General features: G+C 40.6%; 4 protein-coding genes across 5 annotated transcripts; 1 reads left to right on the forward strand and 3 right to left on the reverse strand.

The window, feature by feature from the left end:
- Nucleotides 1–159: 159 nt before the first annotated feature.
- On the reverse strand, nucleotides 160–3,099 carry LOC138131233 (PABIR family member 2). The gene is made up of 3 exons (XM_069048136.1): nucleotides 2,731–3,099; nucleotides 2,593–2,683; nucleotides 160–1,838 (listed from the first exon to the last, which is right to left on the reverse strand). Exons 1-3 carry the CDS (start codon nucleotides 2,874–2,876, stop codon nucleotides 1,212–1,214), a joined length of 864 nt encoding a protein of 287 aa, XP_068904237.1. The 5' UTR covers nucleotides 2,877–3,099; the 3' UTR covers nucleotides 160–1,211.
- A 1,652-nt stretch (nucleotides 3,100–4,751) lies between these two features.
- Nucleotides 4,752–12,393, reverse strand: Kua (Plasmanylethanolamine desaturase Kua). The gene is made up of 4 exons (XM_069048132.1): nucleotides 11,875–12,393; nucleotides 6,686–6,897; nucleotides 6,379–6,597; nucleotides 4,752–5,936 (listed from the first exon to the last, which is right to left on the reverse strand). Exons 1-4 carry the CDS (start codon nucleotides 12,110–12,112, stop codon nucleotides 5,676–5,678), a joined length of 930 nt encoding a protein of 309 aa, XP_068904233.1. The 5' UTR covers nucleotides 12,113–12,393; the 3' UTR covers nucleotides 4,752–5,675.
- Nucleotides 12,394–20,304: 7,911 nt separating this feature from the next.
- Nucleotides 20,305–21,920, forward strand: LOC138131222 (mitochondrial ribosome-associated GTPase 2). Of its 2 annotated transcripts, none has more exons than XM_069048108.1 (4): nucleotides 20,305–20,461; nucleotides 20,514–20,786; nucleotides 20,831–21,316; nucleotides 21,368–21,920. In XM_069048108.1, exons 2-4 carry the CDS (start codon nucleotides 20,670–20,672, stop codon nucleotides 21,878–21,880), a joined length of 1,116 nt encoding a protein of 371 aa, XP_068904209.1. In that variant the 5' UTR covers nucleotides 20,305–20,461; nucleotides 20,514–20,669; the 3' UTR covers nucleotides 21,881–21,920. The 2 variants fall into 2 exon arrangements, with proteins under 2 accessions (XP_068904209.1, XP_068904211.1); XM_069048110.1 differs by having other exon boundaries at nucleotides 20,306–20,482; nucleotides 20,542–20,786.
- On the reverse strand, nucleotides 21,873–25,266 carry AlaRS (alanine--tRNA ligase, cytoplasmic). The gene is made up of 5 exons (XM_069048099.1): nucleotides 25,090–25,266; nucleotides 24,561–25,034; nucleotides 24,012–24,511; nucleotides 23,562–23,958; nucleotides 21,873–23,490 (listed from the first exon to the last, which is right to left on the reverse strand). Exons 2-5 carry the CDS (start codon nucleotides 25,020–25,022, stop codon nucleotides 21,952–21,954), a joined length of 2,898 nt encoding a protein of 965 aa, XP_068904200.1. The 5' UTR covers nucleotides 25,023–25,034; nucleotides 25,090–25,266; the 3' UTR covers nucleotides 21,873–21,951.
- Between the last annotated feature and the right edge of the window lie 402 nt (nucleotides 25,267–25,668).

The following is a 25,668-nucleotide window of genomic DNA, read 5'->3' on the forward strand; positions in this document are numbered from 1 at the left end:
TCCTCGAAACGGGCGACGCTGATAATCGTAATCGGTCAGACGAGACGAGGTCAACGAATTTTACAACGCACCGATCGGATCGCTTCCGCAAACTATTTGCGCAGTTTAATTCGCAGTTGGGATCCCGAGCACGATTCTGCGAAATTACCAAAACATATCCTTACTGTAATATGATATATTTATGATTTGTGAATCATTTCAAATATATTAACAATTTAATTGGCCAACAAGAGTACTATTTACATTACAGATATATCAAATGAGTTGGCTTGAATTTAACGAACTAATTACAAATCTTCAGTCTATATTGTTCCTAATTATGTATAAAAATGATTAGAACAGTGAGGCACTACACTATAAAATATACAGTTGATTTCGTACAGAGAGTGGAAGAATAAGGAAACATTCCCGGATTACCCACCATTCCGTTACACTCTATCCTAGAAATAGTGAGTAGGGCAAGAATCAGAGTTTACTTTCAATAGTTTGGCTTCATGGACCCACTTCACCCAACCACTCTGATGGGTCAAATGGATCCAATCCACCACTTTCAATATCATAGGGAAGAAACAACGAAATTACTGAAACAAGATTCAGTATTTTAGCACCTTCCAGAGTCTTCATATTGTTCATCTTTAACACTAACTTATCTCACATTACAACTATAGACTAGAGAAATTTATATTAACATTATAATCCTACAGATAGAATGTAAAAAATGGAGTTATTGAAAAACATCACATTTTCAGAAAAAGTATCCCTAGAGCTAACGTAACTGAAGCACATGCGTTTGATTTGAAAGTGTTAAAAATTCTGCAGTAAAATCAATTCATAAATACAAATCTACGCTACTTTCTTGCACATTATATAATGCACTTAATTAGAGCGGTTTTCCTAAACGTCAGCGGAAAAACCGTTGCATAAGTAAAACCTTGAATTTATTTCTTTTTGTAAACAAGTTCTTCGATTTTCCTTTTCTGTAATAAATAAATTTTATTCGCTTTGAACAAACGAGAAAAATGTTTCGATCGTCGTGGTTGCGAACGTGCTGCCTAATTCCAGAGTAAGTTCTTTGGGTTTGAAACTTAAGAGTATAAAGAAGTAGTTTGGGTGTTGCAAATATTTTTCAATAACTTTGTGATTTCTTCATGACAAACAAGATACCTAGGAAATCTACAGTGTTACATAGTCGTCGAAATATCATCGTCCCTTTAACTGGGGCTCTCGTTCATGTCGTGATCGCCCTTGGCGACGATCATTGGCTCCGGTGGCATTGCACGGCTAGGCGAAGGACTATCTACATTCCTAAAATTAAATCCGGGCGAGTCCGCGCTGGACAGCGACTCCGGGGTGCCCACCGAGCTGAGCGACCCCGGTAAACTGCTCGGCGTCGTCGTCAGCAGGCCCCCGCGGTCCACGGCCGAATAACTGTGAAACCTCTTCGCCCTCGGACTTACGTAGTAGTCGTTCTTGTCGTCGTCCAGCTTCCTCTTGACTCCCAGAGGGCTCGGCCTCAGTACGGGACTGGCGCTCCGCCTGATGAAGGTCCGCGAGGCTCTGGTGGGGCTCTGGAAGCCGGGCGAGCTCAAACGAGTCGGTGACGGTGAGTTACAGTTGAGGCCGCTGTACGGGGGCAGGTTGACGTGCAACGGCCCCATTTTGTTCGATTTGGAGTCGCTGTGAGATTCGTTCATCAGGCTGAGGTCCTCCCACGACTGCGAGATCTGCATGGCGTGGTGGACCTCCCGCTCGTGGGCTAGCTCTCGCAGGTTGCTCACGTCGGCGTGCTCCTCTTGACGGAGCTGGGTTATCCTGGGGGTCAGCCGCAGGCCCGACACCTGCAAAAGCGAGTCGTACAAGGTGTGGGGCAGCATGGCAGAAATGACAGAAAAATTGACTTCAATGTTAAAAAAAAAAAGAAAAGAAAATCGTCATGAAACACGCTAGACTAATTTTTATCAATAAATTTCAACACACTAACACATCTTAACTTTTTTTATTTTTACAATCTCACTGTTTAAAAGACCTTACTCAGTTTACTCTTAAAACCACTTAAGTCATGATAATTATTTCTTAGGTGTTAATTTCAAAATTAAATTACTTCCTTATACACATATGTACATAAAAAAAAATTGAAAAAATGAATTATTCTTTGGTAAGTTAACACCTAGTTGTTTCTTTTGACCTCCAATTCAGGTCCAACTACTTGTTCCACAAAAAGCTTTTTTTTAATTGTATTTTGCACAAGCAACTGATATTTCTATTTCTCAATGAAACAGATTTGTTTTGTTTTGTTTTTTTTTTTTCTAATAAAAATATTTAATTTTTTGTATTTTTCACAAATAACCTCTTCACTCACACTCCTAATTTTTTTAAATTTTCCCATGGAAATATAACATTTTTTTTACGTGGATCAATACTAAAAAAGAATGTTGTTCTTCAAACATGATCATTTTGAAGTGCATGTCACTGGTCTAGGTTATGTTTCCTCTCACTGGTCAAAACCTCCAAATTTGAAAAAATCTGTGGCAAAAAAGCTCTCATGACTCTTTTGCGCGTTTGTGGGCAGGCATGTGGCCCTGAGATGCTTACGGGAGATCCGGGCACTGGACTGAAGCTGGCGCTGAACCTGCGTGTCCTAGTCTGTGAGGAGGTCCCAAACAGGTTGAAGGACTGTTGATCCCTGCGAGAGTCGCTTTTAGCGGGTGGTTTGCGGATGTCGGGACTCACCTGGTAGACGAACCGGATGGCGTGGCCGTGGTCATGATTGAGTTGGTCTCATTAATCATAGGAGCACTGGAGCACCTCTTCAGAGTGCCGGAACCGTTGACTGGACCGTCAACGTCCATGTCTACGCAAGAATTTATTGATGACATTCAGCTTCTCTGTCACCGCTCGAGAATTATTTAATGGGGACATTTGACTCTGAGCACGGACGAAACGAACACGATTCAGTGTTTGTCACTTTGGCCGCCTTTTATCACTCGTTTATTCACGGGAAAACATCAAGGAAACGCACTGTTTGCGGTCTTCACGAATTCAACAATCCTGTCAAAAGCTTTCGATGGACGAAGTTCGCGCATGTCCTGAAATCCGGGACCCGGATCTCACCCGACGCTAGATGGCGCCACTTTACGACCGCCATAACCTCGAAATTCAAAATTCAAAGTTAACGCAACAGATTTTATTCACCTTTATTTGCTTAAATTAAATGACCTTATACATTAAATTAATAAAGACATCGGTTCTAAGTTTATTTGGGTTTCTGTTTTTGGAATGGCGGATTCCTCCCGCCTTGGCCTCCCGCCTTACCCGCGCGCCCCCCAAAATTACCTGAAACTTAAAATTAGATAAATCAACGTAGAACGCGGCTCTTGTACCTCTAGCAGCCGGTCTGTTTCTCTGGTTTTGTCCCCCGCGCCCACTCTTCATGTCTCGACCTCTGTTCTTCACAACAGTCTCTTCTTTTACCATATCTATAACTTCATCTGGAATACGCAAATATTTTATTGTACTACCTCTGATGTAGCACTCTGGCATTCTCCAAAACTTGTCTCCATCCTAAACAATTACCTATGAAGCCACTTAACACCAAACACATCATTGCTTACCCTAGAAGTGCAAATCACTTCACGTAGATTAATATTCATCCAATTGTCACAGCTGACCAAATGACCGTTGTATGTTTCACCATTTTTCAACTCTACTAACTGAAAATTTAACAAATTCACATTTTTTAATTACAACGTTTCGGTTGCGTCTTACCATTGGATGGTTCTGAGCAGTTCTAAGCAGCGATAACGGCAGCTAAAATAAAATAAAGCAATAATTCTTAAACACATGGCTTCTGTGTAACTTCTACTCACCATTTTAAATAAAAATCAGCGGTTTTATTTGCAAATTTAAAAACATAACCTCAAATCCTAGGGATTTTTTATATCAAAAGTTGCCGCTTGAATCTTGTCAATTTCAAATTTCAGCCGGTACCTAACCAGTGGTGTAGACTTACGAGGGGCTTTTCCGGCATTAAAAATATTGATAGATAACATAACACGTAACGGAGCGGAAAAGTTAGGTCATTTGGAAATAAAACAAGTTTTAAAATGCAAGCAAGTTTATTGTATAAAACGACTGCATCTACTCCAAGTATAAAATACGGAGCTCTTCTTTCTCTATCACACTTGCAGATTGCAGCATATTTAAAATTATAACAGTAACTGCGTCTTATTGCAATTTTATAATCACAGAGTAGATAGTGGTTGCATTTGGAATGTGACGATGGTATAATAGGATGCAACCTAACCTCACATTGTGAAATTTCATTTCACACATTTCAAATTTGTTTTTTTTTGTGACAACTTTCGATCATTTTGCTGTAAACGGTGTGTAACAAGTTAAGTCATCAAAAAGTCAAATATTGTGTCGACATTTAAATTAGAGGTTACGTTGCAGACCAAAAACAGTTTACATTATCGTAAGGCATACACGTGTACATCAACACAAAGATAAATTTAAATTACATTTCATAAAATATATCTGTTTCCATAATAATCCGCATAATCTTGCGGATGATCAGTTGGTTCATTTTACCCTGGGTTATTACGACCGTTTTTTGAAACTGATCATCGGTTACAACATGTTGCATTATGTATTACATTTACATATTACATACGCTGAGTTTAGTAAAATCTCATTAATACGCAGGTGATCATGTAATAAAACAACAAAAAATTAAACAAACAACAAATAAATAACTATAACATGTTTATAAAATCGTCGCATTTGCAAAACAAAAGTGATATTAAATATGAGTAATTTTTTACATTCGTATAATAAATCTTAGTCTAATCATAAGTTGTACAGGATGTGGTTATCCTTTAAGGCTTTTTAATAAGCGTGTTTATGAAATTCGTACATTCGTAACGACTTGTTAATCTAACTACTTTGGTAGTGCACTTTAGATTACTCTTTAAAGAGTGTTTGAGACTAGTTTAGGGCGTAACTAATAAATTATAGGTATTGCAGAACATTATCGATAAGCAATAACTCAATACGGGATAATTTGAATATTAATTCTTCCATCTCTGGAACTAGTAGCTGTAGCAACAATTAAAGCTAAGTTACAAACAAAACTAGATTAAAATCGTACAAACTACGTAGTTTAAAAAATTGGTTTTAAACCGGCTGGTCCCTAAATGTAAACATCTAAATTAACAAACTAAAGAACACTTATAAGTTATAATCGTACAACAATAACAAAATTGTGAAATTTTGATTTCGTGTATTTATACGTAAATCACATTGTTTCGTTGTTAAGCGTTAAAATCAGGCACTTCTTCTTCCTTTAGAAATATGCAGTTTTTATTAAACGTCAAAAAAAATGTGGTGTTCACTTGTCATCACCATATCATACATGGCATTTATTTAAGTTACATAATTGTTAAGTAAACAATGAACTTTTGGCAATTATTACACGTCAAGTGGTGAAGACCATCTGCACTGAAACTAACTTACGTAACGGCTGGCCGTAGCGAAAACAGAAATACCATACTTGAATAAATTACACAACGCATAAACGAACACGCTCGACAACAAAGCTTCACATAAAGCAGTTCGTGGAGGAGACCTGAGTAAGATGTGAGTCTATTTGAAAACTGCTGGTGAGAAAAAATGTATCACGTTCCCTTTTGTGCCCATTTCATGTCGTCGGCGCGGGGCTTGCACCCGACGGTATGCTCAATGACGACCTCCAGGATGTTCCAAAAGCGCAACTTCTCCAGCGGCCAGTTCAGCCAGCCGGTCGTGATGCAGAAGTAGGTCTCGTGAGGGGCCACGTGATGGATGCGATGGTGGCGCCGCGGCAGTATCACGTGGTGCTCCTGAAGCCACACCACCCACCCGGGCAACCCGAAATAGGTGTGAGACCATTTGTGGATCTGAAACGCGCACAATATGCATTATAAATCGAACAATAAAACATATTAAGCAGCGCGCCCTTACACGGCCGCCTACCCAATTATCGATTTTCGCCCCCGGACGGAACCGCCCCACTTGTGACTCTCGACGGTTTTATCAGTCCAGGAACAAGCCTAACACCTAACAAACAAATGAATTCCGGTGATGTGGCTTATCAGATTTATTGGGCGATTGATCTGTGAACACGGCGTGCGTGTCAACACGTATCATTTCGTGAAATGTAATATCGAGCTATCTAAATCATGTTCCCGCATGCATCGACTCCAGACGCAACAATCCACCTCTTCGGGATTTATTGGGCGCAATTAAAATCAATAAGCGGACCCGCTTTAATTTGGATCGAACGTCATTCTTTCGTTTCAATTTGGACCAATGGACTCGGCGCCCGTCAAGGCCGCTCACCTGATTGGTCATCGCGACGAAGAGCGCCAACAGGAACACGTAGCAGTTCCAGGTGAACTTCTTCTGGACGTCCTCCTCGGGCAGCGTCAGGAAGTCCCAGACCATGCGGGCCAGGAACGGAATGGTCACCATGAAGTTGTCACCGTTGGTCTCGATGAAGTCGTGCCGGGTTATGGACGTCGGATCGATGTGGTGTTCGCGGAACGGACGCAGGAAATTCTGCAAAGTGGGTTGTCTCGGGTTCAATCGGCGGAGATGGGGTCGTGTCGACACAAAACAATAATGCAGTTTCGGTACGATACGTTACTTTGCCCAGGATCGGGAGCTCCACCGAGCCCCAAGTGTCCGCCGCCCAGTGCACCAGCCCGGAGCCGAAGTCGGCGGTGACGATGCCGCAGAACGCCGCCACCACCAGCGTGCTCAAGTTGTTCAGCCGGACGTGGAACACGATGAAGAAGAAGTTGACCACCATCAGAGTGATGCAGATGCCCACGCAGATACATTCTTGCGTCCGTTTACCTACAATTTTAACAAAATTAAAAGGGATGGTCCGGAAACATCCCCCGGGCGTGATAACACGTTCATTTCCGAATTACTTATTTAACTAAACACGAACGCAGGACGTGATCTCTCCAAATCAAGCCAAACCCATGTGCGATCCCTGATCCCTGCCGATTATAAAAATAAATTCCCCAACATCTGTCACCCAATTAAACATAAAATCTACGGTGAGGGGTTGATCCTGGCTCGCGACGGATTTTACGACCAAGGACTTTAATTACGAACAAGTCGCAGTCGTAAAGATACCGTCTATCTTTTCATTTATTTAAGTAAATTGTGCGATGAAGGGATGAAAAAATTATCGAGTTTAATGGGTCACCTGGTTAATTCCAAATGTCATCAACGCATAACAAATTAAGGTGATTATGATGAGGAGGTGGTACACCTGAGTAATGGTGATGACGGCATCGATTCTTAACTCCCGAACGAGTAGGTATCAATAAAATAAATTGTCGATTAGATAAACACCGTAACAATGAAAAACAAATTAACGAAAAAAAACTGTGATGTAACGTGTACCCTTTAATTCAGCTTTCGATTACGTATTGTTTTTTTTTTGGTGTTAAGTTGAACGCACCCAGGTGTTCTTGTGTTATCAAAGGATGTCAAACCGCCACCGCCAAGCTTTTACACAAGCGATAAACATTTTGTCACGATTCATTTCATTCTCGCTCACTTTACAAAATCCCGTTTGTATTCTAAATCTCATGTTTTGCCGGTGATGATTCATTTAGCTGTTTATTATGTCATCACGAAACAAATTGTTTTTTTAACAGTGGCACACGTTCAGAAAGAATTTATTTTTTAACGCGACCTACGCCAACTCAATTCACGTTTGGCGAATGAAATCTGTTCGTGGGGAAGATTCGTACCAATTACGGTGCTGCCCCGCTGTTTAATTTAATGATGCAGCAGAAACGCAAATGCACACTAATTACGTATTTTAATACCGCAAATATTTGTAACTGTAATTTGTCGCGCACATTAGCAAAACGAGGATTTTGTAAGAGTTACGTAAAAGGATTGGTTCTTATCTCGAATGTAAACACTTCGCAAGACAAACACAATAAAAATTAAGTCACGGTTAAGTCATCGGGATCGTGGAATGGCATCTCGGAATTGGCTCGTCAAGGTGTCGAGGGTTAAATATTTTGGTCTCGGGTGGTAAATTCTCGCCGGTTTTTGAGGTTAGAATTGAAATTATTTAGATCGAACTAAAGCCGGTTTTGAACGGAGAATCAAAAAAATCATTTGGCTTCCTGTGTGGTGTTTTGCAATTTTGGTTGACTGGACTTTGGGCTTAAAAAAATAAAATTCAGAACTGACAAGCAATGCTAATTTGAAAGTGGTCTTAAGGTGGCAGTCAAGACACACCGATGTTTCTAATAAAAAGCTTAAAAAAATCGTTCGGGTTCAAATTAAATTACATTCACTCCTTTCTAAACCATTTTAAATGTGCCAATTTAACAGTCTGAATTAGTCCACGAGACAACTTTCTCGATGCACGCTGAAGCTCTTACACAGTTTGTCGAGCAGAATCGAAACCAGTCACCAAACTTCAATCCTCTATCTTTGCATAGCGTTATTTTTCTTATTTGATTATCAATTTCGAGAACGATACAATTGGTGCGATTCTGTTTTAAAATTTACCAATATTGCTATATAACAAGGTTGTAGTTCCTATGATATGACGCTGTTGATTGGTTGGATCTATGCAAAATCAATATTGTTCAATAATAACATTGCTAAATTTTGAAACAGAATCGCACTAATTATCAATTACAACGACTACTCAAATAATTTTCCAACTTGTATTGCTACTAGGTAAAAATTTTGTCGAAGTCTTTATCTCTCGTGTTGTTACACTTGGCGTTGTGCTAGTTTGTAAAATAGTGCCCATTAAAGAAAATGGCACACCGATAAGACATGTGTTAATCTACTAGATTATTACATAGTTGTCACATCCAATATTCGTATAAATTTTAGAAAAACTTCCCTCCTGACCGCACAATTAAAATTATCGTCTTCATTAATCACTCCGATAATGGTAGCTCAGGAAACGATACCATAAAGGAACCATTACCTTGAAAATTACCACCTGCTTGTTCACACAAATTTCAGACAATTAAGTATGTATACACGACGATATAATAGATACGGCTCACATTTTGGCTTATTCATAGCAAGTACAAATAATAATTTTCATAAAATCGTCAATACCGGATAAGTAGTAAATTAATGAAGTTCTATAGTAGGTATTACATTAAGTACCCTTCTACAGACCTAATTATGTCTGTACACCACATCTTATTTGTGACTATTTATCTGATCGGTTTTGAACGTCGCAATTGTGAGACATTTAAAAAAGCCATTTGAGACAATTGAAATTGATTTAATTTTTTTTCTTATTAAATAAAGCAAATCATTTTCGATTTTCTCTTCCTGAATCGAAAACATCACGATCTGGACGTTCCGAGCGGTCAAGGTTTCCCAAATCTATCACATTTTTGTCAAATTGATTGTAAAAATTGATCAAGTCCCCGAGGAATAGTAGCTGTCATGCAGCAAATTGCTTCTTTACACGAACAACATTTCCAGTTATTACATTTGTCGCGACCAACATCAGTTTAGACCCCCAATCATTTTTAAAATAAATCGTCTTAACGTCACGAGTGAAATATTATTTAATATATGACACAAGCTCAAACTTAAAATGTAGATGTTTATACAAGAAATCAACAGTCCTACCTGACGTCCATGTTTCCAACATGAGATAAATCATTTTATTGGCGCTAATAACGGTTCAAGTACAAACTATGGAACTTTTAAGTTCCTTTAATTCGCTCATTTGGTGTCATTTCGGTGTGGGCTTCTATTTACGAAAACATCCATTTCTCGCGAGTAATAATTTTTGATGATCGACATTATTCCGTTTAATTACGTCTCTCTCGCAATTTAGGACCAGATGTTCGCAAAGCGTTCAAGTGACGGATTTTAGTCAACTCTCGAGTTTTGGACACGAACTCTTCGAATCTGTGGGAAAATTCGGAAAATGGGGGCCGGTTCAACGTACTCATATTGATCACTTGATCAGTGTCCGGCTCATATACAGAGTGTGGCAAAGTAACCAAAGCCTGTTGGACCATCATAAAAAATGATTTTTCCATGTTTATAAATTTTCCCGGTTATATACCTAACTTGACATTTGTCAAAGATAACCTCAAAATTTTCAATAAATCAATGTTTTTTATGACTTTGCCCAAACGAACACGAAAAATGTTATTCAATATTCGTGCGCTGTCAGTTTTCAGGTATTCGGCCTGTTTTGCAGCACTTGGCTGACGCCTCGTGCTTCAAATTTCGGCCTCATACCTAAAAAGTCATCTGACAGCGCTACTCATATGAAAATAACTAACAGTTGGCTTCAAAAAAAAAACGGGAAATGAAATTTGACCTAATGTGAATTGGAAATTTAATTTGTCAATTTATGTCTGTTTGACAGTAGTATTTCTGACACATTAGTGCAGTTTTTTAACCGAAATTCTAAAAGGTCGTTTCAAACTATAAAAATTTAATAAAATTTGACAGAACTTTTTCTGACAGTTCCCGTTTTTTTTTGAAGCCAACCGTACAACTGAATCATTTTTGGAATTGTAAAAGGAACTAAACTTCTGAATGGATTTGTCGGGAATGTGATACGACCATCGATGGCAGGGTTGCGCTTTTGTTGAGTTGTAGATGTGTTCCACCTATTCGTATAATTTACATAACAAACAATATGAAACGAGTGTAAATCGTAAATCTACTGCTATCAAACCGCTTTGTTGTATTTGTGTTTAAGGTAATCGAAAATGGGCTATTTCCAGTTCAGTAATAATAATAATAATTTATCATCGACGTTAAACAGCTCCGCGATGAAGTAATAGATTTTAGAAATTTTCAACGAGCGACTGTGACGAATCCCGTCACAATCGCCGGTTCCGAATCGATAAATCGTCGATTTCGCAGTGATGCGTAACCATCACGATTTCTCACGTGAAAACCGCCGACCGGACGCACTTTTTGCACGCACCCGAAAAACGGACGACGCCAAAAACATGTTGTTGTCTGAAAAGTTGGAAGTGTCGAGGCGGTGCTGTTGCAACAGGATTTAATTTTAAATACCTGCGAGGACCTTGACAATTTTAAAATAATTAAGCAGGATGTTTGATTGTGACGTACGAGATAACAGATAACATGTTTGGACAGGACGCTTCAAAATTATCCACGGAACGAAAATAAATCCGGTGAGGTGGAGCGAAAAGCTGAGATGGGTGGCGGCGATTCGGGGATTTTCAAAACGAGGGACGGCTATCTGAGAGATAACAGGTGATGAGAGTAACAGGAAGGGAGTTGCAAATCGCAAATATTTACACGAGTTGTGATTATTTCCGTAGGGGTATTTGTTTTTGGGGGCTTCGTGGGGGTTCAGGGTCTTGTCTTTGGTGGGCTTTTGGAGATTTGGACGCGTTGTCGGTGCCGCCTGTTCGAATTCTATAAAAAGTCCGGTGGGGTAATTTTAGAAAAGCTGCGGCTTTCGGCGGAATTGTCGCCGTGAGACAAAGCGTTGGAGTGTCTGTTGGGAGAGAATGTGGGTCAGGTCGGCGAAAAGGTTGAGGATCAATCGGACCCGGAGATAAGCGGTGGCGGCGGCGGCGGTAGCGTGGGTGTCGTCCGGTCGCTCGTGAACTTCTTGCGTTAGCCGAGGCCAAGTCCAAGGAAAGGTCGTCAAACCGGGCCCGGAAAGCGCATTACGATTCAGGTGCGATCCGCGAGCCCCATTGAGGACTCGTCTTGGAGTTAAATATAGTCGGGGGCCGAGCGTGTCGCCAAAAATTATGTCATCACCGCGGAATTTCATTCACTTAAGCGAGCGCCAACACTCGAACCTCCTACCGGTGCTGTACAGGTTGGCCAGCTCCTGGGCGCCCTTGTGCTGGGGGCCCCACCGCGGCCGCGTCTTCTCCTCCTGGGTGACGGCGCAGTTGGCGTTCGGGTCGTCCTCCAGCATCGAGTTCTCGTAGATCTGCTGCTCGGTCTTGACGGGCGCCAGGATCTTGTTGGCCATGATGTCCAGGTGCTGGTCGGCGAGGACCTCCTTGACGCGCTTCGAGCAGGTCAGCGGGAGGGCCATCGCGGTACGTCACTCGGCCTACACCAGACCACCGTCCGATACGTCACGACCCGGAGTGATCGCGGACAGGTTGACTTTCATGTTGGGGTCGCTAGGCAGCGACGTCAGTGCACACTGCACGCACTCACGCGACGTTCGAGCGCGACTGGCTGTCGGCGCGGCCCGCGAACGTCCACCAGGTGCCGCGCGTCACCCGGGACGTGGTGGCGCTCCCTCGACGGCGGAGCCCTTTGAAGACCACCGTTGAACGCGTTAAATGTTCTGCGCGAATCGTGATTACGAATTATTTTCACGTACTGCTAGACACAAATGTCGTAAATATAAAAATAAAACGAAAAAAGTAAATAATTTGACACAAGTAACTTTTTTACTATTGGGTTGGTAGCACTTTCCGTGCTCACTAGATAATAAAAATTTAAAGCGTCGGTGGTCTCGGTTAATTTTTGGTCCAAAATCCTTTCTGTCATTTTTCTGTTCCTGTCATAATTTAGCCAAAATGTGCGATTCCGACGAAAGTATTTTGAGGCCACCTGAAATGAAGGAATCGGCAAATAAAGTAATACTGTTGGAACTTCGTCCAACCATTTTTGGGACACCCCCTCTGTCGAAGGGGTGGGGACGTCCAGAAGCAGAGATCAACCCTCAAGGGCAGAACAACTGAAGATCGACTCAAGACTCGAGACAAGACTCGTCTCAATACAAACACTTTCTTGTTACTTGTTTTATATTATTCAATAAATTGTTAGTTTATCCAATATACGACTATCAATTTTGGTCCTTCGACACAAGAGAACAAATACCGAATTTGCTCCCTCATAAAGTTGAGTAAGATATGAGCGCTCACATCAAAAATTTGTTTGGATTGACGTTTCCGTCTGTCTTGGGTTATTTAATACCAATCTTGCAAAGCAATTTGTCCTAGTTCTCTAGCAAAGTAAATCTTAGTAAAATGCATCAAGGTGCAGGAAAAACGTTTGGATTGGACCCATGTTGAGGATAACTATTACCTATTTTGAGGCTGATTGCAAGAACGGAATTACCTTCCGAAGAAGTCCAGACAAGTTTGAACGACGCGACGCGACATGTAGACCAGACTTATTAACTTTTAAAGGGTCGTTTGCGGTGGCGTAACCGCAGACTGTTCAAAGTGTCTGGCTTTAGAAATGTCTCTTACCTTTTAGGGTTTACAGAGCGCAACTTGCTTCAGTTTTATTATATTCATTAAGGAATTTGGAAATAAACTTGTGACTGATTAAAATTAAATTAAATGATGAGATCTGAAGGAAATTATCCCTTGTGTTGTAGTATTTGGCATTTCAAAATGACAGATTTTATGAAAGTTATTGAGTGATTAAAATTAACAAAAATTGGCGTAATATGTGCACATTAATAAAATCTAGTCAGAGATAAAAGCTAAACCTTTACGACTAGATTTTTCTGCGAAGTTAACTGATAATAAATTGTTGTTTCATTTAAAAGAACTTCTTTCCTTTTAAACATTCTTTGAACTTTGGAAATAAGTAATGATGGGAAGGTGCCAAATCTGGCGAATATGGGGAATGATCGATCAATCGATCAAACCGTTTAATCCATTTTTTTCAAGGGCTTGTGAACAAGTACGTGGTCCAGCAAGAGAAGCGCACCTTTGGAAACTTTTCCCTTATTATCGATTGATACTCAGGTAATTGTTCACTTTAACTACTTCTGGAATTTTCGCGTTTTTTCTGGCTAGACAGCCTCAGGCCGTCCTCCTAGATCTTTGCCCACCATTCAAACCTTGTGCAAATGCTTTTTTTTTCTCTTGTCGTGTTTCAAGATCGCGAGAAGTCTTAGTATAACTAAAGGGTAAGGAAAATTTTCATTTGCACAAGGTTTGACTGGTGGGAAACGATGTAGGAGGACGTCCTGAGGCTGTCTAGCCAGAAAAAACGCGAAAATTCCAGAAGTAGTTAAAGTGAACAATTACCGATACTCATTTTTATCGGAATAAAAATTGTAATCATTTTTTTTCTTTTCTCAATAATCCATTAATTCGAAAGAAACATTCTAGGAATCTAGGTAAAGCAAATATAAATACGTTTCCTACATTTCGAATAATAAGACGACAAATCATCGAACACATCTCAGTACCGCAGGCCGCAGGTGTTGCAAACTGTTAAAATAGTGGCCACATTTTTCAGATTTATTGATAGTATCACTTCACTACTGATAGTACGTTAAATTACTTTATTATTGGTTGGTAATGCAAGAAATAAAATATTCAAGGATTTAATTTATTGTATCAGTGTAACAATCGTATCAGTAATTTTAGACCCATTGTCCTAAACATTACCATTTACCATAGGCGATCTGATAATTTGGGGGACTGTTCTATAATCCAGTCGAGTTAAATATCAATTGAAAATATCTCTCAATAACAGACTGGACATTTCCAATAAAAATAATCGGAACAATCATATTGTATAAATTTATTAATTTACAAATAAATAGATACTTATTGACTTATTGCTGTATACCTAATGGTTAGCCACAAGCTACATGGTTAATTTGATACTATTTTTTACCCATTGTAAATTTTACGCATTTTACGTAGGGCGTAAGGCGACAAAGTAAAAATAACTCATTTACGGTAATTTAGGATGTTATTTTAAGTTAATATTTAAGACTACTCAATTTGTTATTTTGTGGCTTATCACTATAGGTATAGCATTAAGTACTTAGGTACTTCGATTACTTAAAGTAAATTACACCATACTCTCATGACTAACACATACACACTAAGTACAAATCACTAAGAAGTTATGTAATTAACCATTTTATTTTACATCAACTGCATTATACCAACTTGATTATTGTATTGTTTAGGGCAATTAAGCGGCCGGAAAGTAGCACGTTATTGTATTGTACAAAATGTCTATATAAAAGAACGTAGGTATATCAAGAGTCTTGTGGAATTAGAACATATTTGATTTTTATCGTTCTGTACCATATTGTGGTACGAAATAGAAAAACAGAGGTTATGTAAGTCCGCTAATGACAGATCTTTAATGAAGCCTGTTGTAAAATGAAAAGTAATTAGAATATAAAAAAAATCTGAAGAAAATCACAAGCAAAACAACTAAAGCTACGGTTTCTTAGAGAAGTACGCCGCGCACAAGTGTTTTCTTAGAAAAAGTTCAGCTGGCTTTTTCTTTGTTTTTTTTTTTTTTAATTTTATTCTTTTTCTCCATAATGGCAAAACTGTATTTGTGAATACAGAAAGATACGCTTGTTTGAAAATCACACAAAAAATGTATGGGTGCTATTTAAAAAACCAAAGTTGGTTGCCATAGCAGCGAAACAAAAGAAGATAGGAACAAACTAGAAAGACCAGATGATGCAGGATAATACACCAATCAACTTTTATATTAAACATTTTTTCATAAATTGTCAAATTAAAAAGTTACAGCCAATATTTGATACTTTTGTTCCACACTGTATAAGTAAATAAAAATTACCAATTATATTAATTCTTCAGACATCAATCAGACGATTGTTGTATCTTTTGATAAGATAAGGGGTCTTTAAATACACTAGAACTATCATATCTCAGAATTCTCAGACGCAATAAAAGCGAATGCAGGCCAGTTGTGCAGATTTAGTTCTTTGTTCTTTTAGTTTGAAAAAGTTGACGATCACAGAATAATTAACTGAAATGAATCCACACAAACGGCACAAATGTAAATGATGTAAAATAACAGAGTAGATCACACATTTGCAACCATTACCTTGTTAACGACTAGAATTAAGTATAAATGACGTGCAATTTCAAAAATGAAATTGTCTCTTTTATCGTGAAAGCATTCCGGACACATTAATTGCCATCCCTGAGCTTCCCAGCCAGCTGTCAGAAGAAACAGAAAGTCTACGTGTTATTTGCACTAAATTGATGCTTGTCTTCTGTTACAAAAGTAGGTTAATCGAGAAAATAATAAAATTTTAATTTACAATGTCATCCCAGTAATGTCTTTTCGGTGATCGATTTGATAGAATGTAGTCGTCGGTAAAGGGTACTTACATTTAATAATTTAATAATCGATTATTCAATAAGCTGATTGTATTTTTAATTCTTTTTGATACGAATTAATGATTGTAGGACAAGCAAAATTATCCCTTCGTGAATGCCAAGACATACATTTATTATTCACGAGTTGTCGTCAAATTCTCTAGGCCACCACCAAAACTTCGTTAAAATTGTACGTTAATTAACAATTATTCTCCTTCTTGGGGTAAAAATTCTTAATTTACAATATGAGAAAATCTAAAAATTCCTTTTGTCAAAAAATATTCAAGTGACACTTCCACCTCGTTTATCCAGTAGAAGAAGCCCATAAATTCTGCTAAACATCCAATAGTGTGTTACAAGTGATCACCGGATCGTTGTTATTTGCAAAAAAATTTGGCAAACGTTATTAAATATCCGCATAAATAAAAACGCTCCACTACATTTATTGCGATAACAGCTCATAAAGCTGTCTATAAATTCATTTACGAGGAGGCAAAAAAATGTGAGCAAGTCAGAACGAGCTAATTTATTTCGCTTTTGCATCCAACATCGTCGGGGTTTCACCGCATCGACCCCGATAGAAATTACCCATAAAAGAGTATTCCACTACCTGTAATGGTGCAACTACCATTAATTATTTTTACGTCTTATTCTCTCTGACGTGAATTCGCATCGAAATGGACTTACAAAAGTCTCAACATTGCGCTGGCGCCACCACTTCGTCCTCCAGGTGACCCCCCAGGCCGCGTGTTTCTTATCTATTATTAAAGCTTTTCAAATCAATCAATTAATAACTGTGCTTAACCGTCATTAAACCGGCCGCACAACCGTATCGCTCCTCTTCCGCGAAAAATTGAAAACGGAAATTGGTCTTCCGATAAGGCCCCGATATATTAATCTCACTTTCACCGAGACGGACACGCTGGATATTACCCCCGACGTATCGACGTCCCTGTTTCGGTGAATTATTTAGCAACCCTGCTCCGACAAGGTATTATTAGAGTTTAAATTTAAGTGTAGGGTAGGGTCGGCGCTGTGGGTTTTTATTAAACGCGTAAGGGCATGGCCCTTCTCTGCTACACCCCGCTCGCTCGCATGACCCCGATTCCGGGGTTGTTGCAGTAATTTGCGTCAGTCGACGGAACCGGAAGCGAGGGCAGGCGATTATTGTCCTGTATTTTCCGGCAAAAACGGGAATGATCGGGATCGGGACTCCCAAACGGGCTAAAAATACGTAACAACTGTACCACCGCGGAATAACTTAAGTGGAATTAGTCGCAAAGTCACATCGCATTTCGATCGATAACAAACAATAATTGTTCACGGTATCACGTTCGTTTTAAAACATGCAGCTGATGGCAGCGCCAGATAAGGCAACAAAAGAAACTTTGCTCCACTTTTTCAACGAATTATCGAATCCGGCCATTTCGATTTGTTTGTTGCATATTTTTGTTTGTTTGACAAACGCTTTCCAAGGGAATTGCCGCACAGACCGTTTTATCGTCTAAATAAACGTTAAAGCAACCAACATAAATATTTAGGCCGACAGCCAGATGCTACAACAAGTGAAATTCGATCAAAGCACCTCGCAATTCACGACAAAGTAATCGTTATATATTGTCAATTCTTAAACCGCAATTCACTCTCGATCAGAGTGTTTAGATACAAATGTTTCATTATTTACGTATCATGTGGAAAACTTCTCATAGATATTGGACACGTGCTATTTTCCTACAGGAGTGATTCATAATTAATTAAGGACGAGTCGTTTCTTTTGTAGTCGCTGAAAAAAATTCGTAATGGGGGTCAGGTTTAATTTTCCCGATGATTTATTCAAACACCTGAGGTGCTGTTATGTCAGTCAACAATGAGGATTTTTGAAGCGCAACGTGCTGTAACCTACCTTGTCGTTTAGTTTATATTCGAATAGTGATGACGGTGATGTCATACAATTTATCCCACGTAGGAATTTAAGAGTAACCGTTTTTTTTAATGGTGACACCACACCGTGACGTCGCAGGAATTTTAAAAAGACTTAAAACACAGCTCCGATCAAAAAGGAAAATGCAGTTTTGGTACCTCTGCACACTCTTATAAAAAGTTGACAGCCAATGGAAATTATGTTAGTTCTAGCTTTGCTTTTATATTTTTTTGTTCGACACTGTCAGAATTTGAGAATTTTCTCCTATGTGAACGGATTTTGATAAATGTCACAACTTGTCAAAACGAAACGTCAAGTTAATTTTAAAGATTTTAAGCGATTTGGAGCCTTTAAGGGGGTCGTCAAACAAAAAAACGTTGTATTCAACTAGTTTTTGTGTAAATTGGACTTTTTTTGGCACTCGTGGGCCTTTGATTTGAGCGCTCTGACGGCCGATGGATATTTCTGATTGACAAGAATGACATACGTTGTTTAAAGTCCGAGGAACGAGAGCTTTTAACTTCCCGAGGGCCATAATCGACAATTATATCCGTGGTGCATACAAAGTTTTATTCTATTTTATAATTTCTAAAAGATTCAAACAAATATTTAGTATTCCTTAAAGGAAATCAACTAAAAGTTGTGTCCATGCAAATTTAGTTAGCTATTTTGATGTTGTTATGGTTACTGTGTATGATTTTCTTTAATAAAATAATGTTTGATACCATTGTTTGAATAATTAAACCAACCGTTGCTTGGCAGATTTTTGACAGATCTGTGCCATAAAGGCCAATTTATGCCCTCATTTTCTCTATCATGTACGCTTTGGTGGAATTTGTTGATTTGTTTATTGTCTTGTTTCACTTGTTTGTAATAAGGTGACTAGCCCAGTTTTTTTCAAAAATCGCTTCAACTGACGTTTTTTTTTTTGCTTAATTTTTCGTTTTAAGGTGAGCTAAAAAGCGCATTTGATTCAGAAGAAACGTCTCTACGGGTTGACTGTTGTAGTTTTTGCAAAAACCAATTAAACTGGAAGACAGCATGAATAAAATGGATAAAATTCTGTTATTACGCAACCCACCATACCTCTCTGCTACGAGCAGTATATACAGTGAGCGGCAAAAGTATGGAATAAATTCATTAAAAATTAAACAAATTTTTTTTCAAAAAAATCTTTGGACAGGTCAATTTTAGTTCATAAAAATACATATTTTAATACAAAATAAAATTCCAAGCAGTCAGTTGTTCTCGAGTTATGACGTCATCGATAGTTTTTTTAAATAGAAACCCCCTATTTTTTTCTTGATTCTGATAGCCCTTTTCATTGTCTAAAAGCCAGGATAAAAATTTTGTTACCTTACATAAGGAAATTTTTGTGAAAAAAAAAATAAATTTGGAAAAAATAGATTTTATAACGAACAAAAACAAATCATTACATCATTACATCATTACATTGACAGTGCTGGAGGAGTAACCCATCAACATCACAATAGCGATACTTGCAGTGAAGACGTGGCGGCGACTTTAGACCAATAACGTAATGGCAAAAATAATACTTATTAAATATGAAATGTACTTTTCTTAAATAAATTGAAAATTTAGTGAAATATTTGAAAATTCGTGAAATAATTTTACAATTTTCGAACAAAGATGCAGCGGTTCCATCTGGAACCGGTGGAATATCCAGACAACAAAAATGTTTAAAACGCAGGGTGTAAACAAAATATGTGGAAATATTTTAAGTCGTAAACCGCCAAGACATTTGAAGACGATTTGCGATGGCTGAAATTGCAAATCTAAACATTCAAAATTCACCTCATTCCGGTCTATGGTCGACGCTAGTGTAGAGCAAACGAAAGTGAAATGGTAAAAAAGCTACAACGAAAACGATTATCACGCAAGAAATTTGACACTGACATTGAATTGTGTTGAAAAAACGCACAAAACACTTTTACTTTTAACGTAGGTATCTTATTAATAAATGCGGAAAGTGTTGTCCTTGATGCGTGATAGACGCCTGTACATTCCACGCCACTGATGCACGGATCCTTGAAAAAACTAAACTAAACTAAACTAAATTGGACAGAACTGCCCGCTGTGCGGAACATAATTCCTTCTGGGGCTTCTGGTCTGGTACATACATTGAAGACGGATGGCTGGCTAGGGATGCCATCTTTACGTTCACCGGTGCGTTGGGATGTATTGGTGGTTGCCTCTAACCGGGCGCTACAATGATATATTCTGGATTTTAGATAAAATTTTAACGTTTTTATTAAAGACAATCATTAAAGTTTTTATCATATTTTTAGGTGTACGGCCGGCGACGACCGGTGAAAATGTTAGACTTGCAGAAAATTTTGGCGTTCATGCAAACTACGCAAAAGTAAAATAAAACCGATATTTGGTATATATTTTTTAAAATATTAAACTTTTAGAATTTTATAAAAGAATCTGCACCCCTAGGTAGAACTGGAATTATCTTCGACATCCACTGCTTTGTTATTTTCAATTTCCACCTAACCTATCTTTCCAAGTGTGAAAACCATAACCTCACTTTTACTGTTTTTCCCAATGTTCCCTACATTTCCACAATGTTTTTGACCAGAATCAGACTCTCGATCAAACTTACGGTCAACATTTGCAAGTACTCCGAACAAAAAGTTGCGCAACCCCTCAGGAGCAAAAAACCGAAATCGACCCAAACCCCAGTAAGTTTTTGCACCGCTTTTATTTATGCCCTTTATTTAATCAGGTTCAAAACTTCATAGACTTAAAATGCTTGCGAACTGTCGGCGGCAAAGGTGGCGACGGTTGCATCTCCTTTCTGCATTTGTGGAGTAACGAAAACGCCGGTCCCGACGGCGGCGATGGAGGCAACGGGGGACACGTTATCTTCAAGGCGACGACGGACGTCAAGGACTTTATACACGTTTCGAGCGTAGTCCGCGCCGAGAACGGCGACAAGGGTCGCAACAAGGACTGTCACGGCAAAAACGCCGACCACTGCATCATCGGCGTGCCCGTCGGGACGGTGGTGAAGAATTCGGACGGCAGAGTCGTCGGAGACTTGGCCCACGAGGGTGTCATGTTTGTGGCGGCGAGAGGCGGGGCCGGCGGCAAAGGAAATCATTTTTTTATCACTGATACGGAGCAGGCGCCGGAAATATGCGAGTATGGGGCGGTCGGTGAAGATCTGGAGTACACTCTGGAGATCAAGAGCATGGCGCACGTTGGACTGGTAATCACACAGACATGTTCGTTACTGTATCAAAAGCTGTGTCATTTGCAGATTGGATTTCCCAACGCTGGAAAAAGCACTTTGCTGAGGGCGATATCTAGGGCGCGGCCTAAAATCGCTCCGTATCCCTTTACCACGCTGAAACCTCACATAGGAATGGTGCTGTACGACGATTATGAACAAATTGCCGTTGCAGATTTGCCCGGATTGATTGAAGATTCACACAAGAACAGGGGGTTGGGAATACAATTTTTAAAACACGCCGAGAGGTGTTCAGCCCTGCTGTACATCATAGACCTGTCAATAGACGAGCCTTGGCAGTACTTGCACACTTTACAACGTGAACTCTCGCTATTTAGCAAGCATTTATTAGACAGGCCCCAGATAGTGATAGGCAACAAAATAGATTTGCCCGAATCTCGCGACAACTTAGAAGAAATAAAAAATCACACCGATTTAAAAATAATAGGAATAAGCGCAAAACTGGGTACCAACGTAAACGAACTACTTAGGGAAATCAGGATTATCTACGACAGGAGTAAAGAAAACGACGACACTTTGTAAATCAAGTTTATTAATAAAACGTGATTAATATAATTTAAAACCGCGACCCTTACTAGCAAATGGCAACATGATTAAAGCTTGGACTCTGCGAATTTCTTAGCCAAATCGAGAATATCATCAACGTGTGCGCAGTTACTTCCAGACGCTTGCGCTGAGTCGGCTTTTCCGCCTCCCTTACCCCCTAGCTTAGCAGCGACAACTTGGACCCACTCGTTGGCCTTTAGACCCTTCCCTACCGCATCTTTGGGCACCGAAGCCAGACAAAACATCTTGTTCGAGTCCGGATCAACGGTGACGAACAGCGCGGAAGTCTCGGGACTCAAACTCCTCACTTGCTTTAAAGCTGTGTCCAGCGCTTTAGTATTCGAGAACGCCTTCAGCTCCTTGACCAAAATCGGCAGGTTCGGATTGGCCTTGACGAACTCCTTGATCTGATCGACCACTAGATTCGCGACGGCGGCCTTCGCGGCGCGATCCTTATCGTCCAGCTTCTTCTTCAACGCTTTCAGAGCGTTCCTGATTTCTTCTTTCTTCCAGTAGGGAATGGTGGCGTGCGACACCTCCTCCGTCAACTCTACGATCTTCTTGACGATTTCTTTGGATCTGGTCCCGTCTTTGTCGTCGCTGACTGACGACTTGATCTCGTTCAGGCAATTCTCCAAGAACTCGTTTCTCTTCAAGGCTTTCGTGGCTTCCGGTCCTGTTAACGCGACAATTCTTCTTATTCCCTTGGCGATGGCTTCTTCGCTCGCTATGACGAAGTCGCCGATGTGACCGGAGTATTTAAGGTGAGTGCCGCCGCAAAACTCGATCGATGTGTTGTCACCGGCCGGTCCAAACGGATCAGCTTCCAGCTGCTCTACCGGAATACCGACGGACACTATCCTGACCGGGTCCGGGTAAGTCTCCTCGAACACGGCGCGCAGGCCTCTGATGGTCTTGGCCACCGCCAAGTTCGACTCTTTCGCGAAGACCTGATCGTTCCTCGAGATCAACTCTTTCGAACTTAGCTCGGCGTTCTTCACTTGATCCGCAGTCAGCGCTCCTTTGTTCGTAAAGTCGAATCTAAGCCTGTCGGGGGCCACCAAGGAGCCTCTCTGGTCGGCCTCGGTACCCAACACCTTTCTCAAAGCGTAATTTAGGATGTGAGTACCTGTGTGATTGTTCATAACGAGTCGTCTGCGAGACGTGTCCACGAATAGAGAGACTTTATCTCCTTTTTTGAGAGTACCTTCGAGACTACCAATATGGATCACGTATCCACCCCTGACTTGGACATTTTTCACCGAAAGCTCGACACTCTCATCTCCGACGTTGACCAAGTAACCAGTGTCGTAGATCTGGCCCCCTTGTTCGGCGTAGAAGTTCGTCCTGTCGAGGAGAACACCACACTCTTGACCCGTCGACACTTGATCGACGAATTGTTTATTGAAACGAATTCCTATAACGGTGGCTTCGCACGGTTCAAATTTGTATTCTTCGTTGACGCCCTCTCCAGCGCTGTAACTGTACTTCGGAGAGTCGTCAGTTGGGGGAACTCCCGAGTTCTGGAGCTCCGTGATCGCGTGGACGTCCAAATTGATAGTGTCCTCCACCCCGGACCCTTTACCCTATGATAAAATGTATTTACATCCAAACAATTGCAATTGCGTCAATGGCGCCAAATTTAAATGAGACTCACCTGAGAGGCGATCTGGGCTTGCTTTTTCGACTCTTCGTAAACGGACATATCGACGTTTAGACCTTTTTCTTCGGCCATCAACTGGGTCAAATCGACAGGAAATCCGTAAGTGTCGTAGAGACGCCAAGCGACATCCCCTGGTAGAGTCTTGGAGCCTCCCAATTTGGTAATGGTCCGATGGAGCAGATTCCGCCCTCTGGACAACGTCTTCAAGAACTGCTCCTCCTCCTCGTTAATCGTGTCGATAATACTTTGCGGATCTTTGCAGACTTCCGGGAAAGTCTCTCCCAAAATCTCCACCACTGTGGTAACAAGAGTTGCGAAAAATCCAGGCTTGGCGTTTAGTTTTTCAGTGGCGTAACGCACGCCTCTCCTTAAAATCCTCCTCAACACGTATCTGCAGACACCAATGAATATATTGTACGACTGATCGAGTGAAGACAATTTTACCCTCGCCCAGTGTTGTCTGGGTTTCCCCCGTCGGAGAGGGCGATCGTCAAGGTCCGGGCGTGATCGGCCAACACCCGGTAGGCCATATCGACTCCATCTTTATCGTCGTCGCCGATTTTCCCCTGATACGGTGGCGCCCCTGTCCCCTTCTGGATCGCATCGAACAACGGCAAGAACAAATCAGTGTCGTAATTAGATCTCTTGTTCTGCATCACGGACACCAACCGTTCCAGCCCCAAACCGCAATCGATGTGTTTTTTCGGCAGAGACTTCAAACTGCCGTCGCTCTCGCGATTGTACTGGATGAAGACGAGATTCCAGATCTCTAGGACGTCGGGGTCGTCCTGATTGACCAGTTCGGGAACGTCGCGCCCCCCGATCCTGTCAAAATGCAGTTCGGAACAGGGACCGCAAGGCCCGGTCTCGCCCATTTCCCAGAAGTTGTCTTTCATGTTGCCGGGGATGACGTGGGTGGCGGGGACCCCCAGATCGAGCCAGATCTGACGAACTATCGTAAATACACTTTGTATTGGCGGTTTGTACGATTACCTGTTTGCACTCGTTGTCTGGGTCGAGGCCCGCGGATTGCTCCCCACCGAAATAGGTGACGTACAAGCGCTCGGGGGGCAAGTGGAGTCGCTTTGTGAGCAACTCCCAAGCCCAAGCGCAGATCTCTTTCTTGAAGTAGTCGCCGAAGGACCAGTTTCCCATCATCTCGAAAAAGGTGTGGTGGTAGACGTCTTTACCGACGTCGTCGAGGTCGTTGTGTTTACCCCCGGCGCGGATACATTTTTGCGAATTTACGGCTCGCGTTAGTTTAGAGAGGTCGCTGTTAGGGTCTACCGTGCCCAGAAAGATCGGCTTGAATTGATTCATACCGGCGTTGGTAAATAAGAGAGTTGGGTCATCTAAGGGGATTGTTGAGGAAGAGTGGACATACTCGTGGTTCTTCTCTTTAAAGAAATTAATGTACGCGTTGCGTACGTCTTTTGCGCTCATTGGAGTCGCCATAATGGATGGAATCTATTGTTTAAGTCGTTTATTGTAAAATTAAACATATGGAAGTGTTCCTACTTACTGGTTGGACTCTTGAATTTACCGGTTTCGACACTGAACTTTGCACTAAACTCAGTCAGTGATTGCGATGCACTGTTGCACTATCTTGTGTAATGTTATAAAAAATTGCACCAAGTCACAAACCTTTGCTAGACAACTCCACATGAGTAAGAGCTGTTCTCCAGCTGAAGTTTGAGGTTAGAATTCGTGACGTTTGAAACTGGAGCACAACTTTCACACGGTTTTCGTAACAACTAGAAAATTGTTATTTTGACCCTTAGTTGATCGTTTAGAGCGAAAACGAGAAAAATCGAAAACAAAGTACCGATTTGAAACTTGTTCGTGGCGTAACATTCGGATGAGAGATGTGACAACTTTGGGCAAATTTCGGGTTTCAGCGACAAAATTTGTTCGAGTTGTTTAACTGTAACTTGTCGAGGACACAATATTGTCCCGGTTAATTAAGAAATTTTGAAAAACAGCAACTTACCGGGATGATGTTTGAATATGTCAAATTTCACCTAGTGACATTTGAGATCAATGTTGCCTAACATGACTGGTTTTAGTTTAGTGTGGTCAAATGAGCGACTAGTCCGAATTA

This window comes from Tenebrio molitor, chromosome 5, assembly GCF_963966145.1.
Source record: "Tenebrio molitor chromosome 5, icTenMoli1.1, whole genome shotgun sequence".
NCBI classification, from domain to species: Eukaryota; Metazoa; Arthropoda; class Insecta; order Coleoptera; family Tenebrionidae; genus Tenebrio; species Tenebrio molitor.